A 17,300-nucleotide genomic window follows, 5' to 3' on the forward strand; every position below is an offset into this window, starting at 1 on the left:
GGTTTAGAAAGGTGCTAGATTTTAAGAGAGGTACAACTGGATTTACTGTTTAAAGAAACGCTGTAAGAATTTCCAGAACTATTTTACTCTTACTGAAAACACACCTGAGGAATATGCTGCCATTATGCTAAATGAGCCTGTTGCTACAACAAAGCAACAAGTTGTACTTTTTCAGCCCTGAAGTATATTAAACTAAAAAAAAGTGTTCAAATCACATGAGAGGCATTCCCTCAGTCATTCTGAGCAAGCACCTCAAACTCCACATTCGATTTAGAGATAATGACCTCAATCACCAATGCCTAAGTCTCAGACACTCAGCCATCAGACCAATACCCGGGCAGCATCTGTGTAACCACACAATACTGGGTGAAAGAAGCATCAGACTTAGAACGATCACCCTGAGGTGCCCACGTGCTGACTTAAAAGCTCACACATGGACCAGAAATCCACAGGGGGGAAAAAAAATAAAATAAAAAAAAAAATATCTCTGAATAGGCAAAACTCTGAATAGGCAGATCGGTCAGTCTGAAGTGAGATACAATTTCATCAGTATGGAAGGAAGGTTTTTTGTGAGAATTTAATCCAGTTACTTAGCTACACATTTTAAGCTGTGATGTACTTTTCAATATGCACTACATTATCAGTATAACTACAGGAAAAAACCTCCAAAGTAGTTTAAATAAACGTCACTGATACTTACTTTGGCAATATTTTTAACTGGTTTTCTCTAAGTTCCAATATCTGGAGTTTAGTTAATCTGTAACAGAAAGGCATAACAAATTAACACAATATACTGTATTTTACGACAAAAGCAATCTGTGAACTTATTTATATTGCTCAATTTCAAAAAAAGATCTACAAGCTTGAAATGTTTTTTCTGTAAGAATAAAAATATGTTTTGTGCATACATCTGCACATTATTTAAAATTAATTTATTCATGGGGGTTGATTTTGGTGAAGCAACAAATAAACTAGATCTTGCCTGCTCTTCTGCACTTGTTTGAACACATTTGTTTTCCTTCATCCCAAAGATTTTAAAGCACTTAATTGGACTCACTATGGTGTGTGTGTTATGGGTAACACACTATGGGTATGTGTTACCATCATACACAGAAGTACGCAGGAAGTAACAGACGAAAGGTAGGATCAGTCTGCACAAGTTAAGATGTTGAATTTCTAATACTGGCAATGTATCAAACCCATTCAACTAACACGCCTCATCAGAGGAATACCTGTGGTCTTCCACATGGTAAAAAAACCCTTTAAATTCATCTTGGATTTCTTCCATATTCTCGTTCTACTCAGCTTCTTAATCCATTTTGATATTTCTGTTAGAAGGCAGTTTGACCTTCCTTTCAGTAAATCCTTGGTTGCAAGATAAATAACCTCTAAATCCCAAACTCAACTGCTTGGCCAAGATAAGTTTAAAGCAGTCTTGACACTCAAGCAATGTACCATCCGCAGTGGAATTTTTTGCATCAGGACAAGAGTGACAAGACTGTCTCTTTGTTAAATGAAATGCAGAAACTAAGTTTGATTTAAATACAGGCAGTATTGTAAAGACAAGAGTTCTACATGTGACCCACTAACAGCCCTCTTACAACACCAAATAGGGCATTAAGCTCCCTGACTCAAAAAGGAGCTTAGTGAACAGACCAGTCTTTCCTGAATGTGCTTAACTGAGTATATTGTAAGGACAGAGACAAAAAACTTTAATTTTGATTAAGTAGTAAGAACTATACTTAAAGTAAAAATAGAAAGCTGAAAACAGTATTTATTTTTCCTCTAGACATTCGCTCATTTTTGGATGCATTTGAAAGTAGCAATCTGCTGCGCCTACGAATAGCCTAAGAATATAACAGTCACCTTGAAACAGAGCAGAGGTCGACACAGCCCAGCACTGCAAGCAGTACTTGCCATCTGGTAGAAACTGCTGGAGGGGAACCTCCTCCTCCCAACTTCTCAAAGAAAAACCAACACTCTAACAGTGATGAAAGAATACCCTAATAAAAATCCAGTTCATGGTAATATCACTGCTGTCAATCTCAGACATAATTGGAAAGGACTTCCTAGCCTTCTTACCCTACTTACATCCTAAGATACCAATTTGTGACAAAACAGAGCTTGTTTGTTTAAGCACCCTCAGATTTGAATGGTCATTTTGAGCTTGGACTTCTAAACCCAAGAACAACGGAACACTGCAATAGGCTCCAGTTGGTGTTTTCCTTTGGTGACAGGGAAAATAGCTACGCAGTTTGTAGTTTCTCTTCACAACAAGCACATGCCATCAAATTTCTCCGTGGAAAGCAGCAGAAGCAAAGCCCCATTCATATACTAAACTACATACATGCACGCTGACACATCGTTGACTTTAGTCAGAACTGACTGTACTACACTTCTAATAAGCTAATTCTGTGAACTTAAAGGCTGCCTTTGGTGATAGAAAGGTTTGTAACTTCATAAGCTTGTTTCACGTTCTACTCTTTCTTCAGCTAATCCTAAGAAACTGGAGATACAAATATCGAATTTCTTATGTATAGAGCTACACAGAGGCTACTAGGGAAACACTTTCAACCTCTCCTGGTTGGTAGATACAGCTGCATCTAAACGAGCAATTTTCTTGCCGTAATTGATGAGAAATGTTGGACTGAAGCAGTTGTCACTTCTTCCATTATGACGGGCAGGGTTAATTCAAGTTTAATATAATAATATACATCAGACACTCAGCCTAGCTGCCCTTTAAATTGCCGGTGTAAACACCCATGCTAAGCATCTGAATTGCCATAATGGAACTGAAAAACTGGGGTTTAATTTGGAAGAGAAATATAGACAGAGAACTAGTCCACCTATGCTAAAGGAAAAACAGAAGTTGTAGTGACAGAATACGTATTTCCTGTGCTATTCTATCACAAAGATTTGTCATACTTATATGGAAATATTTCATTTCTCAACTGTAAAAACCCATAACCACAGAAATATTTACACATCACCTAAACACAAAGTTGTAAGTATTACTCAACTTTAAGCATATCTGGTCTAATGGCCTCAACACAATTATTATTGCAGCATTTTTAATGTAACCAACTCAGCCAGCTTTCAAAATGTATCTCAACTTTTAAATAAAACAAAATCTACATGAACACCTTGCCAGGATAAGATCAATATTCTTCCTAAATGTGATTTCTTTAACTAAACAAACTGTAAAAAATATGTAAAAGAAATATATGGCAGGTATACTTAGAAACTCGCTGTTCAACAGCAGTCATTCCTTGGAAAGTAATTTCATAGAGAGATGTTCTTTATTTTTCACCTCCTTTGCAGGTTTGCTAATGCAGATTTATTTTTATTTTTTTTAAAGGCAAGAGGACTGAAATATATGTACCCTATAGCAGGTAGCAGGTTGCATTTGCAAAAATTTCAGCCAAATTGCATATATGTAACTAAACTAACTTCCCAATTTGATTATCACTGTACATTTACATAAAAAAATTTTCCCAAAGTAGATACTACTAAAGATATCTACTACTGCAAATACTACTGGCCAATTGTTGAGAGAAAAGATTAAAAGTAAATTCATTGCAACATCACAATAAAAAGTCTGTGGGTGCAATATCCCATTACAGACAACATTCTCAAGAGTTTTTAGCATAACAGTGAAGATAAACTCCTTGCTTATCTTAAACACCCATCAGTAAAAAACATTTCCCTTTTAAAGCCCTGTCTCACAAATAGCATGCAGTGAGCTTCAAGTTCAGAATGCTCTGCTTATGTATTTGTATAGTTAAATGTAAGTTTACATGATGTATTTAGATACAACAGATACGGTTTTCTTAGCTAAGCATAAGCAATTCTGAGATTTCTGTGCACTGGTACAAAGGTTAGCTCTGGTATCCATGCCAATATTAATGTATTTAAATTAGAATTTGGGAGTGGAGGAAAAAAAACCCAAACTGCTTTATCACCTCAGAATTCCAAAGAAACCGGCATATTTAATCAAAAGTCTGGTGATTTTTAATAAGTCTAACTGGCTGGAGCAGTCCAAGATCACTAAAGGACAGCAAGTATGTATTGCTCATAAAGAAGGGCCGGGGTAGGGGGGGAAGGTGTGTGTGGTGTTTGTAGGGAAGGATAATCTTGACCTCAATAGTATGCAAACCTTTAGCATCAATTTTGAAGGCAAGAATAAAGCATAGGGATAAATGTAATAAAACACTGCATGGATATACTAGAAGTAGTAGCTTGCTTGCTTACACAAGTTTTCTTTCCGAAGCATCAGGCTGAATGCTACTGACAGAGGTCCTCAAAGACTTATTTTGGGACCATCCTGTTCAATATTTTTTTTACAGCAATCTTAGAGGACAGGAAAAATGTTTAAGTTGGCTGATGCCACTAAATACAGTGAATTATTAGGACACTGTAGGGGAAAAAACACGTATAACCTTAAGGACTGAAAAAAAATAGAAAAGGGACAAGATGTCATAGCACCAAGTCAAGTACTCATGATTGCCTTGTAGAGTCATCAGCCATTTCTAACTGAGCTGTCCAATGCATTAGTCGATCACGTGGGAAATGACACTAGGCAGCTGCTAAAAGGCCTAGTGGAACACTAGAGCATAACCACAGACGTTTCCAAGAGAAACAAGAAGATAATCATGACATTGTACAAGCCATGAAGAGATCTCAATTTGAATGCTAAATATAGCTATATATGTCATCATCCTCTGTCAAAAAGAAGAGGAAGAATTCAAACTGAAACTTGTTCCAAGATATATTAATACAATCAGGCACAAAGGAAAACCTGCCATACCAGAGCAAAACAGAATTTTGTTTAGTCTAACAAACTAAAAGAGGGATATGAGAACACTACAAAAACAGCAGGTGAGAGAATGGGGGACAACACTCATGAGAGATGACAGCAATTAAACTGTGGAACAAATGAGTATGAACAGTCAGAGAGAAACTGATGTGGGAAACCAGGTTTCTAACTTGAACTGCTGGAAGAGACCCTGACATGCGGGGCATAAGTACCTTGCTAGCTATAATACGATGTTGGCTTAGTTTTTAAGAGGCATTACTGCCTATAGTTGCCAGCAAGAGCAAGCAACAGAACTCATGTGTTCCTATGTAATGAAAAGTAATAGCTATAAGGCCATATACAGAACAATTAATGCCCCAAATTGGAAGAAACTGAAGGCTTGTTCTTTAAGGGACTAACCAACAAGTCTCTAAATATCCCAAAAGCTTCAACCGGAGTTTTTTGTTTGTGTGCTTTTTGGAAAAGTATTTCCATATTCTGAGGTACAAGCTAAAAGCCAGTTTGCGCTAGCAAGTGTTTATACCCAGTTGTAAAGTTGTGGAGTTGCAGAGCAGTCTGAACAGATGTACTCAATGTCAAAGGGATCTGAACCTTAGTTTGAAATGACATTTTACCAATTCATTGTTTTCTAATTTATTTGATCTAAACATTATCTTCCTGTAGAATAGTATTTATTCTGTCCAATGCCATTATTAGCTGGTAAACTTACATAAATACTTTGAATTCATTTAAAAACAACTATTGAGAAAAGTATTAATTTCAGTTTCATTCTCCTAGCTACAAGCTAGGATACTGGAAGTCACTATTTATATTTTAAAAACCGAGGCTGAATTCTTCGTAGCTATTAAGAGAAATACTACACTGGAGAACTGACTTCCAAGATGCCTTCAGTAACTGATTTATTCTTAAGCTGTTAGTAATTAGTGACTTCACCATTTCCCTAACCATTAAGCATTATAAAAGCGGACAGTGATGAAGAAAAAGTTATAATGAGGCTTTTTTAAACCATGTCTAAGATTAACTACTTATAAGACCAACTGTGTCAACCTAAAGCCTTCAATTTCATCTGTAGTGTCTGTTTTTTACTAAGAAAATTTTGCCATTTGGTTAGGCTATTAAAAAACATAACAGAAAAATGTATAGGCAATCATTAAAATGCCAACAAAGATAAAGACTATGCATCTTCCAGGTATTTCTTCAACCTTAATGAAGGCTTTTGAAACATAAGCTTTGTGTACTAGAAACAATCACGATAACTAATGCTCCTGTATCATAAGCAGCTTTTTTGTCAGCTAAGCATGTAACAGATCTAGTGCTTTTAATTGTCCATCAGGGAATGACTAATAACTGGCCAGAGAAGAATAGGCCAACAACTCTGATCACAAATGACTGATAAACTAATGGTCACTAATGGACTGCACCTGTTCTCATCTTTCATTGTACATCTCCTGATCTGCGAGACTTCTGCAGCACTTGATTTGGGGGCTTTTCTAATCTCTTGTAAACTGTGCTGACCCAACTATAACCACACAGCCTAAGGCAACTGCTTTCACACAGCAATATGCCCGGTTAACTAATAGCCGTATTTCCTGAAAGGGGCTTGCTGGACATGGGGTGGGGTAGGAGACTGACGATCTAGGAAAGAGAGCATAAAATACGGCTGAGGGGGAGCGGGGAAAGCAGAAATTGGCTAAATCAGCATCATAAGGAGAAAAGGATGAACTGTGCTCACCTAGGACTCCTCTTTTTCACAATATTATGCTTTCACTTTTGCTCACAAGGCTTAATCCATTTTCAAGAGGTAGGGGTTTAGTATTTTCTCATATTTAAGCTATTACATGGAACAATTTTTCTTAGTCAGCACACTATAAATATGCGAAGTCTTTCTGAAAGATTCCTGACAACGAGGAACTTGAAAATTATAGATATGCATGAAGTAATGTGTGCATCCAGGAGAGGACACGTGGAATTACAGATGTCATTATCTGCTTCACTCCAATAACTAAACAATAAACAGTACTGCAAGAAATACTAGTCTCCCAGACTTGTGTTGTAAAAGAAGCAAATACATAAATAAGTTTTATTTCTTGGCTCTTTATAAGCATTCTGTCTGTCCTTCAAATGCCCAATTAAAAAATGGTGATAAAGATTCAGTTTCTTCTTCCATGACTAATATGTGGCATAAATGGATTGGTAACGTAAACTTTTTCCCCTCCTTCAGGTCACACTTCACTTGAGAAGCAGCAGAAAATGCTCTACATAAGTTTAAAACTCAATGTAGATACCAAGTTTCAAATTCAGCTTACCTCCCAAAATTGGCTGGCAAAAACTCAAGAAAAGCATCATTCAGGTACAGCTGCGTTAGGTTTAACAGTTGGGAAAATCCATCTGGAAGCCTACACAGAAATAAAATATAATATAGTGCCTTTTTTTCAATTATATTCAGGGCATTAAGTCATCTTTTCTTAAACAACTGTATAGTATTAAAGTCCTACATATTGATAACATTAAAATTAAAGCGGTACCAGAATTTCTACAAAATTACATTATATACTTGTTCTCTGTAAGATTAGTTCCAAATTAAGTATTGAGGACAATATCTACAGGCAATAAAAACTAGAAACAACAAATGTTGTCTTGCTATGTATTTGTGATCTCCTGACACCTAACATGGAGGAGGCATTCATTAGAGACAGTAAGGTAAATTAAAATCTATGCAACATCTTTTTTTCCCCTGAAGAGTTATGCTGCACAGAGTTTGTATCTCCGGCAGTACTACTTCTGGCAAATTAATTTTGTAACTATAGAAGGTGACAGGGAAATCTACTCATATAAGCTAAGTATGAAAAACAGTGATACGGGTTTTAGAGTAAAATTAATTATTAAGAAAGCAAGCTCTCTGCCTATTTCTCTACCTTCACAGAGAAGTGATGAACATAAAAAAGCTGAGAAAGCCACATGGTATAATGCAGGATTGTCCACATATCCTATTAACTTGGGCAAAATACTTTAATGACATAACTATAGTGTATCATAGTGCAATGAGGTTAATGAAGGTAAGTCTCAGGTAACTCTGCTCCTTGCCTCCAAGGGTTGGCACGCTTCTGAAGCAAGTCTGAGACTCAGCAGCGTGTGTGCAAAATATAAAACATTTAAAAAAAAAAAAATGACAAACTTACTTTGAAATAGGATTTACGCTGGCCTCAACAACTGTCAAGACTTTACAATTTTTTATATTTTCTGGAAACTCCTGTATGCCTGCAAGATACAGGAAGAGGTAGGGAAACAGCCTTAAATTATTAAACTCCATCACAGGCACAAAGTGATGCACATAAAAGTGCGAGCTATAAAAACATTAATTCATTTAGCAGACAGTGGACTGGTTCTCTGATATTTTATTTTAGATACATTTTTCATTGGAGAAACACTTTTACACAGTATCAATTCTTTCAGTAAAAGCATTTTATCTATTTTATCTATCTATTTTAACATCTAAAGCATTTCATATTGCAGCTTAGCAGGCAGATCACCAAGCAACATTATAGACACAGTACACTTACGATTCACACTGCTCATTACCAAATAATGAAGTACTTGTACTTTGTACTGTACTGAAGATCAGACCCTCAAACCCAGTATTTTTTAATTTTTTTTAAAGGCATTCATACACATGGTAGAACAAAGTTTCCAACAGGATCTGTTTGTCAACTGCATGGCTTGTATGACATCCAGGTGAAATGGTAAGTCTTCAAACCCTGAAGTATGTTCACAGCATTCATAGTTCTGAACAGGTATCTCCAAATGTGACATATGCGTACTGTTAGCTTCAGATTATTTGTAAAGAACAGAAACACTGCAGACACACTTACGTCTGAAAACTAAAAAATAAGGAACCTCTTTTCCAAAGATATCTCCAGAAACACCAGAGTGAATTTGCGACACATGTATCTGCCAAATTTGTATTTGTCAGAAACTGCCAAAACAGGCCTTGAAAACAAAAGGCAGGTATCCACCACATCAGTAGGAAATGAGTACCGAATCATTCTACGGCACAAGACTTTCACCTCAATCTTTACTATACCATAAAACCAAATAAAATCATGGTTATCACAACTGCAGTTGCTTTTGCAACGTTCTTACATCCCGGGACAGGTGTTTTTATTTTAAATAAACTTGTCGTAAGCATTATAACAACCATTCATACTGCAATCCTTCCACTTGGATTAAGAATACACTAACTTTTCAAGAAAAACCCATTCACTAGGAAAATAAAGTTATTTTAAAACAATTGGGTTTTTTCAGGTAACAGAAATCTTAGCTCTTTGTCTTTAAATTAATGCATACCATTATGTCTGCTTCTATAGTCCTTTATCAGGTGCATGGATAGGGCAATCTGAACCCAGGGAATGAGATCATTAAGAAAGAATTGTACTCTGCGGATACTTGCTTTTAGGCTAGTGAGAGTGTGAAATGTCATGCTGCTCCAAGCAACATTAACTCTCTTACAGTGTGGCTGCAGAGAGAAAGACAAGGGCAGTGTGTCTTCTCATGGAGATTGGCAGACGGGACTTGGTTATGTCTCTCCATGTATCTCTTCTGAGAAAACCAAAGCAGAAAAAAACGGGTCGAAGCATCAACTGCTAAGTAACGTTTTTACTTACACAAGAAATGACACAATTTCTGATGCTAGCTTAGAGTTTGGTTCTTTCTGTAGTAACAAGATTGACCTGGTATATTAGGACTTAAAGAGATGGCAATACCACTTGACAAGAAGAGTAGTCACAAAATACATACTTTCACATTAAGTCAGTTGGTGATGTTGTGCACAAAGTCACCATGCTGACTTGTCTGTAAATTCAACTGAAGTAGAAACACCGTTTCTGTCAAAGTAGACTTTTAGGTCTTTCTTGAGAGGAACATATTTGTCATACTAAATGGCTGAAACTACTACTTTTGACTCATACCAGGTGCTGTACTCTGCTAGTGAGAGGTGAAAGGCAAGAAAAGCACACTAAGCCACACATTTAATCCAGGTGTTTAAATATCTCTAAGTATCATGGATCATTTTGGGAAATAGCTTGTTGAACTCAAGAACAATAGATTACAGAAGCAGAGGGGACCAGGAATAACTGAATCACCAACTGTGATATAGGCCAGGATTTCTGACCACTTATGGTTTACTACCATGTGCATTCATGTATATGCACACACGTGTAAATAAAAATATGGCTTTATACATACGACTTCAGTCGTGAAGTTTACTGGGGCTGTGAGTGGAATCAAAACAGAAGACAATGACACAGGACACCAATTCGATTCGCTTTATCACGCTCACAGTTCAAAATCAAAACTAAAAGGTAATACTTAAAATGTAATGAAGCTTCATTTCTGGAAAGCAGCAGTGATACTGTCAAGTCCAAAGACATATTAGAAAACTACTGTATATAAACTAGAAATGTACGTTATCTATTGCTGTCATATAATGTTTGTATTAAGACAAACACATTTCCAAGAAATTTAACCATACATCATCTTAATTCCAGCAGCAAGAAGCCTCTTTCACCAAACAAGAACATCCAAACATACAGATGAAAAGCATCTAACACCACGCAGTATCCTAAGCCATGGCCGATGAACAAAAATCTAGCATGAAGAGGTCTGTAGAGATTAAGTTGTGGATGATTTGTATGAAGTGGTCTTCTATTGTCTAAAAAGTATATCAAGACCTCTTTTTTGGCGACGATATAACTTCACCTTCTTAAAATAAGCGTCTACAATAACCACAGTAAACCACTGCTAAGCTCTTCCATGGAGGCAGAGTTGTGTTTCATACTTACTCTGTGCCATTAGTTTTGCTGTTTGCATCACAATGAGAGATTCTCTGAACTTAGTTTTTCTGAAAGATGGTCACACTACTGGCCTTGGCTTAGTCCTTGGATGAAAAATTGCTCTGGTCCAACACGTTAATATTAAACCTCATGTTTTTAACATTAATATGAGTTTCCATTGCCTGTGTCAAGAATTCACTGAAGCACGGAAGACTTAGATCTGTGATAACTACCCAGAAAAGAAAACACACAGCACATCTGCTAGAGAGAATGGCAATGTAAACTTACTCTCAAAAGAACAGCCAAATAAAATATTAGTTATCCAAATACAGACATGTTAAATCAGCATGCTTTTGTACATAATCGGAGGACTCCGCAGTAGTCTCTTGTTTGACTATGCCTTGGGCAAGAGGCAGCAACAGTTTTAACAACAAATTAACAACAGAAATTCAACTGATATGAAAAAGCTAACAATGACGGAGCCCATGAATTTAATTTTGCTTCTTCTTAGAGCCAGGATTGTTAAGATACATGTCTTTACCAACATCACTCAACACTTCAGTATAGATAAATGGCAGCCATCATTCAAAAGAGCAGTAAATTAGGAATGACAGCATGAAATACACCTAATGCTAGTTGTAGTACACATTCAGAAGAGAAAAAACATGGTACAGAGGACCAGTCTCCTAATTTCATACGAAGTTGCAATTTACTAACTGGCTATACAACAACCTTCAGACGCTCACTCTTCCTCAGCTATACTCCTCCTGCATGCTAGAAACATACACAGTTACTGTTGGATTAGTATTCTTTTAGTTCTCCCACCAAGAACGTAAATTTAAAGAGCAAATAAGAAAGAAGAGTAAGTAAGAAGGCAGAGAGACATTGGAAAAAGAGATGAAAGAAGAATGAACAGCTGTAAAGAGCACTTTCTAAGAGGATCTGTTCCTTCTTTCTCTCTCTGCTTTCCATCTGTCCATAGCGTCCTGAATCTTCTTCCCTGTTAAGGAAGCTCAGCAAATCTCAAGGGTCTCCGTGACCACATTTTTCCACACTCCTTTTGTAACACTGTGCTAATTAATCCACTTGATAGCCACCCCCAACCTTCATGAGCATCTCATCAAATGAGCACTACAAATTGAGATCCACATTCCTTTCTAAATCCCATTTTTCTTGCTGGTTTTTTTTTTTTTTTACTGCTTCCTTTATACACTGATACTCAAGGATTGCGAAGACAAGGAACAGATTACTTGGGCATTATCCAGTCTGTTGCTGCCCTATCCCGCCTTCCTTGAAAACCATCATATGGACAAGTTCTTCATCCTGCTGTTTCCTACTTCACATGGTAACAACCACCACGCCAAGCCCATTTCAGTACTGTAGCTAATTTACTGATCACACTTATTGTTTTTTAAAAAAAACCAAACCAAAACACCCCCCCCCCCCCCAAAAACCCCAACAACAACCAAACCATCAAACTTGTGGACTATGACCATTTGCAGAGCACAACAGTAGAAAATACGATTTGCTGGTAATCTTTAATTCTAACCGCCAGATCCAAACCAAGTTGAGAGCAAAGTTCTTTTTGTAGTGCAGTTTCCTACAGAAGTGAGATTTACATAATAGCTTTCAATATTTACTTGCCTGTTCCTTCCTCCCTGTTTTTCCAAAGTTCAGGCACTATTAAACTCACTGGCCAGTTTCTACCAAAACCAACACTAAAAAAAAAAAAAAAAAAAAAAAAAAAAAAGAGGGTGGGGGTGGGACTATAAGATTGCTAAGGAAAATCTGGCAGTAAGGTAAGGTAAGGTAAGGTAAGGAAGAAGAATCTAAAATTCTTGTCTAGACTAAGCCAGAAGCAGAAAGCATTCATCATTCAGAACTCTACTTGTCAAAAACTCACCAGCTAACCAGCCTAAGCTGTGTTTAATCATGATCCCAGACCAGCTGCAGCACATGCCCTAGGGGCAAACCAAAAAGGTCATATAGGGATTTCAGGTCAATGGTCACAAATCTGAAGGTAATCAGCCTCAGTTCTGGATCACATAACATGGCTGAAATACAGAATTTTGCCTGATTTGTAACTCCCTGGAGAAAAATGATTCTTTTGGCACAGCTTGTCAGAGCAAACGTGCACAAACGTCCCTCTCTTTGTTTAGACTGGATTAAGGCAATTTTAAGTATAATTGGGGTCCCACTCACCATCTGGAGTTACACTCATCTCCTCCCCTACGTAGCATAATCCTTTCCTATCACCAGGGACAAAGTAACTTGCAGAGCAGGAGAGAAAACTGGGATGACTTTTTCTATCAGATAAAGTCTTTTTCTCTCAAATACTAACAATTCTGGATTTACAGAAAATTGTGCAAGTCACATCCACTGCTGGCAGAATCCTTCACTGCAATGGATCCCAGAGCTGACACCGCAGTGCACTACTGTTTCAGCCCTACTGCAGATGGGGACTTGCTCTGCTGTTCATACTCCAGTCATGTAGTCATATTTTTGTTCTCAATCAAATGCTAAAACTAGTAATGCCTGAAACCATTACTGCTATACAGCAGTGGCAGTGCCTCCAAACAAAGTTCCACCTCTTCTCACATAGAAACATTTTAAACAGGCTTTCAAAAAAATAATAATATATTGGTTCAACTCTTAAAAAGCACAAAGAAATCACAAATATGAGACCTGTGGAAACCATATGGGTGACGTCCCCAAGGAAAAGAGTTTACAGCTAGATATCTCAGTTTGTGGGCAATGTGAGGAAAAAAAAAAATCTCTTCAAGTAACAGGCACATCAAAAAGCTCTCTTGCTACAAAATAAGAGGAACTACAGCCCCCTGTTTGCCCATCCCACTCTGCACACTTATAAATATAGAGGACACAGAGGCAAACAGATAGGCTCAGTCTGTATGAATATGAAAAGCAACCTTAATTATGTACATTCTTCCCTCAGCTAATCTATTCATCCTTGTCCCAACCTTCTGGGCAAGCAGCTATTAGGACCTACCTGAAAGCAGCTCCCCATAAAAAGAGCAGCTTCTGTTTGTTCTTCCACTCAGGCCTCTGGTACAACTGTCCTTCCAGATAATATGGATCAAGTAGGTCAATCAAAATATTTTCAGAGCTCAAGAATACATGCCACAACTCTCCCAAAGGTTACATAAAACCTGTTTGCAAAAGCTGCAATTTTACACTGAAATCTTCAACAAAAGTATCAGTCACAGTTTGTATTATATGTTTATATAATTTGCTTTAAGGTGGGATTTCTGCAAACCTGCTGAATTAAAAGTAGCACTTTTTATTATTCAAAATAAGCAGTGTGTTAGAGCCCAGTCAATTCACTGCACAATGACCTATCCATCCTTCCTTTTGAATGTTCATTCCTCTTTTCAAAATTCTTAGAGGATCCCTTGCCACAGCTGGTTGCAGACGAATCAGCATCTCAGGTTTCCATGAGATGCCTGACCAGGCTGTAGGGCAGCAGTAACACCTTCCTGCTCAGAGCTGGAATAGCAGCTTGCCAAAGGTTGTCCTCTGTGTGGTTGCTGTGTGGTGTACCTGTGCACAAGGCAATACTCAGTATACTAGTCATTGCCAAGCACCGCAAGAGCCTCCGGCTCATTTAGTGAAAACTTATCCTAAAAAAAAAATAATCAATTATTTCAAGAGAAAGGAGCAACTCTTGCAAATATAGTTCATGTAGTTCTGCAAACATATATGCCAAAGCTTTTGAAACCTGCTATATCTCACACCAGTTACTCCTCTTGCACCCTCAGAGTATTGGAACTATAAAATTCCTTGCAGCTTGGTTTTCCTTGCGGTATGAGCATTACAGAAGCCTTGGCTTTCTGTCTGTCTGTTACTAAAGGCAATAACATATAAGCTTGGAGACTTGTGGAAGAAATCTACCTTTCTCAAGAAGCAAAACTCAAAAAAATAGATCTGTCACAGATTTATCCTATCATCATTAAACTTGTTACGGATTTAGTAAAACACCAATTTTAATACATTTATATAGCTTTTCATTCTCTACTCTCTCATTCTTGGTAACACAGAAAAGTTCCCTTCACAGAAAAACTTGGCCTTTTATCAAGGAAATCACTAATCTAAAAGTCTTACAAAATGTTTAAAAATTCCAAAAATGAACTCCAATGGATTTCCTGATCTTTATTTAAAGTGACTTTGCTTGACAAGTATCTACTTATAGCTTAGGAAGCAGACTGGCCTCTCTCCATCCACTCTACAAAGTCCTTTTCTCCAACTCTACACACTCTGAAAGTTTTAAGGTTTCCATTCCTATTTGTCCTTCCTTTAATAATGGTCACTTGCAGGGTTGTAAGCTACGACTATGCTGGTGGCTCCTTTCTTGAGCTTACACCATGAAAAATGGAAGTTGAATCTTTATTTGGAAGACTGTTTGGAGGGGGTTTGTAAGGGAAAATAGATAACATTTGTACAGTCCATGTAACGATTAATGCAAAAGTGTCAGTCAAGCTACAAATCTGACAGGAACAAGTTAAACAGTGTTTTCATTTAAAAAAAAAAAAAAACAAACCACAAACAGGGAACACCCCCCCCGGGAATACTTCCATAGGGAGATTTTTAAGCTTTTCTAATGAGTTTTAAAGAAAAATGTATTCTTATTGGTTGTGATAACTATTATAATATAACTAGATGTACAAAATATAGTATTGGCAATATATTTGGTGCTCATTTTGTTACGAGGTGGGTACTTAAATACATACATTTATGTAGTAATAAAATATTATTCACAATTAAGGCAAAAGGCTCTTTTGTGGAATAAGCGTCCACATGAGGAAAAAGGAGCGGCATTAATATGTAAACTACTTTTTTATAACTTTGAATGTATTAGAAGTCTGAGTTGAGTTTAGTATTTCTAAAATTTTTGTTTTGCAACTGCCTGTGAAATTCAAAATTTTAAGTTTTTAATCTGAAAGCTAAAAACTCATGCCAATTCTGTGAGGTTCAGACAGTAATGAATCCTATTTCATGCTGCAGGTTAGCCTCCTGATCTGTTCAAATGGATAACACCTCCTCATCACTTTCTCCAACAATAACTTGTGCTGCTAAATTATCAGAGCTGATGCAGCCATAGAAAACAGGACAATAGTTTAGTGTGGGGTTTTGTTTTTTATTCCTTTTAGACACATGTACTGGCACAGCTAGGATACTCCAGCAAGACTGCAAGAGTCTTCCAAGCATTCATCCTCAAACTGAAGAACTTCAGTTTTTAGAGTAAGGTATCTCTAAGGCCTGCCCTAGCTATGTTCCTTACACTATGTAAAGGAGAAGGAGTGTGAGCAGCAAGACAGGTTCCTAGTTACCTTTTCACTGGAAAAAGGGGATAGCAAATAATGCTGGTTCTTGCTGAAAACACACCTGACACACTAATTTACGTAAACCTAAACATGCCAGGGCAGGGTAAAATCGCAAAATGTGGAACACTAGGAAGGCTGTGGGCAGCAGTTTTGTTCATGATGCTATCTTGGACAATTACCGAGGCTCAGGTGGTTTTCAACTATGCCTAATTCACGGCTGGAGTGTTGTTGAGTCCCCAGAGTAACCTGAAACTAAAGTATAAAATAAAATTGTAACGCTACTTTTCTTTTTCACCCTCCAGCTCCTCCCACCCTGGCTGCAAATTCAGTGTTGCCCATCAAAATACAAAAATAAATACAAAATACGAAATACAAAAATAAAGGTACTTTCTGCCTTTACATGCAAATCAACATCTAAAAAACTCATAATTAATTTTACAACGTGTTTTTTTTACAATCTTGACTTTCTGTGTTACAAAAATTTCTTTGAGTCCAGGAAGAGATTTGTATTAAACTTATTTCAGAATTTCGGATATGTACACTCAAATTCCACATTCAAGACCTTAACTGCATTGAAATTCCACTTTGTTCGCATCTTCTCCTACACATAGAGATAATTTTATTCTGCAGAGACAGATACCATTCAGTACCTTTAATAAGACAGACAATACATTTAAGAAAAAATACTATAAACACTTGAATAAAGAACTTTAAATAGAATAACTGCTTACATTTAGAATCAATTTATGACCTCTATATGGTGATATATTATAGTAAAGCTACAGACTCAGGAGACAGCAGCAGATCAATTACCTTTTCTTTTAATTCACTATCAAGGATCACAGAAGATCTCTGCTCCTGTCTGCCCCTCCCCACCACCCCCGCAGTATAAGCACAGAAATAGCAAATTTACAGCAAGTTATTTTTGTATTCAGGATCTTCCTCTCTTACTTCTCCCTGCAGAAAATAAAGCTTGGATCTGTCTCCCTATCAACTATGAATAATTCTCAATTCATTGAAAAACTATACTCCTAAATGCACCAGATGGGCAGCATAAGACTCGATACTCTCCTGAATTCTCATTCTCCAACTCCCCAGCTTCTGGCACACAGTATGCTAAAGCTAGTTTGCCAAATCAGCAGATGATTTTAGAACACTGAAGAAAACATATTTGATCTAAATGTGCATCTGTTAACAGAATTCTTTAAAATGACTTAAAATAGTTTTATAGGCAGATATGGCTGGAGGCGGGGTCTATGCGTGTGCGTTTGCTTTCTTGTTCTAGTTTGTGCATTTTTCCATGAAGATTCCCTGCAA

At 37.1% G+C, this 17,300-nt stretch overlaps 1 protein-coding gene across 14 annotated transcripts in view; it reads right to left on the bottom strand.

Moving 5' to 3' along the window:
- The window catches only part of ERBIN (erbb2 interacting protein), a 120,912-nt gene that overhangs the window by 42,079 nt on the left and 61,533 nt on the right, over positions 1–17,300 (bottom strand). For all 14 annotated transcript variants that reach the window (XM_054185239.1, XM_054185234.1, XM_054185229.1 and 11 more), the window contains 3 exons: positions 7,996–8,074; positions 7,123–7,212; positions 701–757 (listed from right to left, as the gene is read on the bottom strand). In XM_054185239.1, the coding sequence (XP_054041214.1) occupies positions 701–757; positions 7,123–7,212; positions 7,996–8,074 (226 nt within the window). The remainder of the gene's footprint in view (positions 1–700; positions 758–7,122; positions 7,213–7,995; positions 8,075–17,300) is intronic.

This window comes from Rissa tridactyla, chromosome Z (assembly GCF_028500815.1).
Source record: "Rissa tridactyla isolate bRisTri1 chromosome Z, bRisTri1.patW.cur.20221130, whole genome shotgun sequence".
Taxonomy (NCBI): Eukaryota; Metazoa; Chordata; class Aves; order Charadriiformes; family Laridae; genus Rissa; species Rissa tridactyla.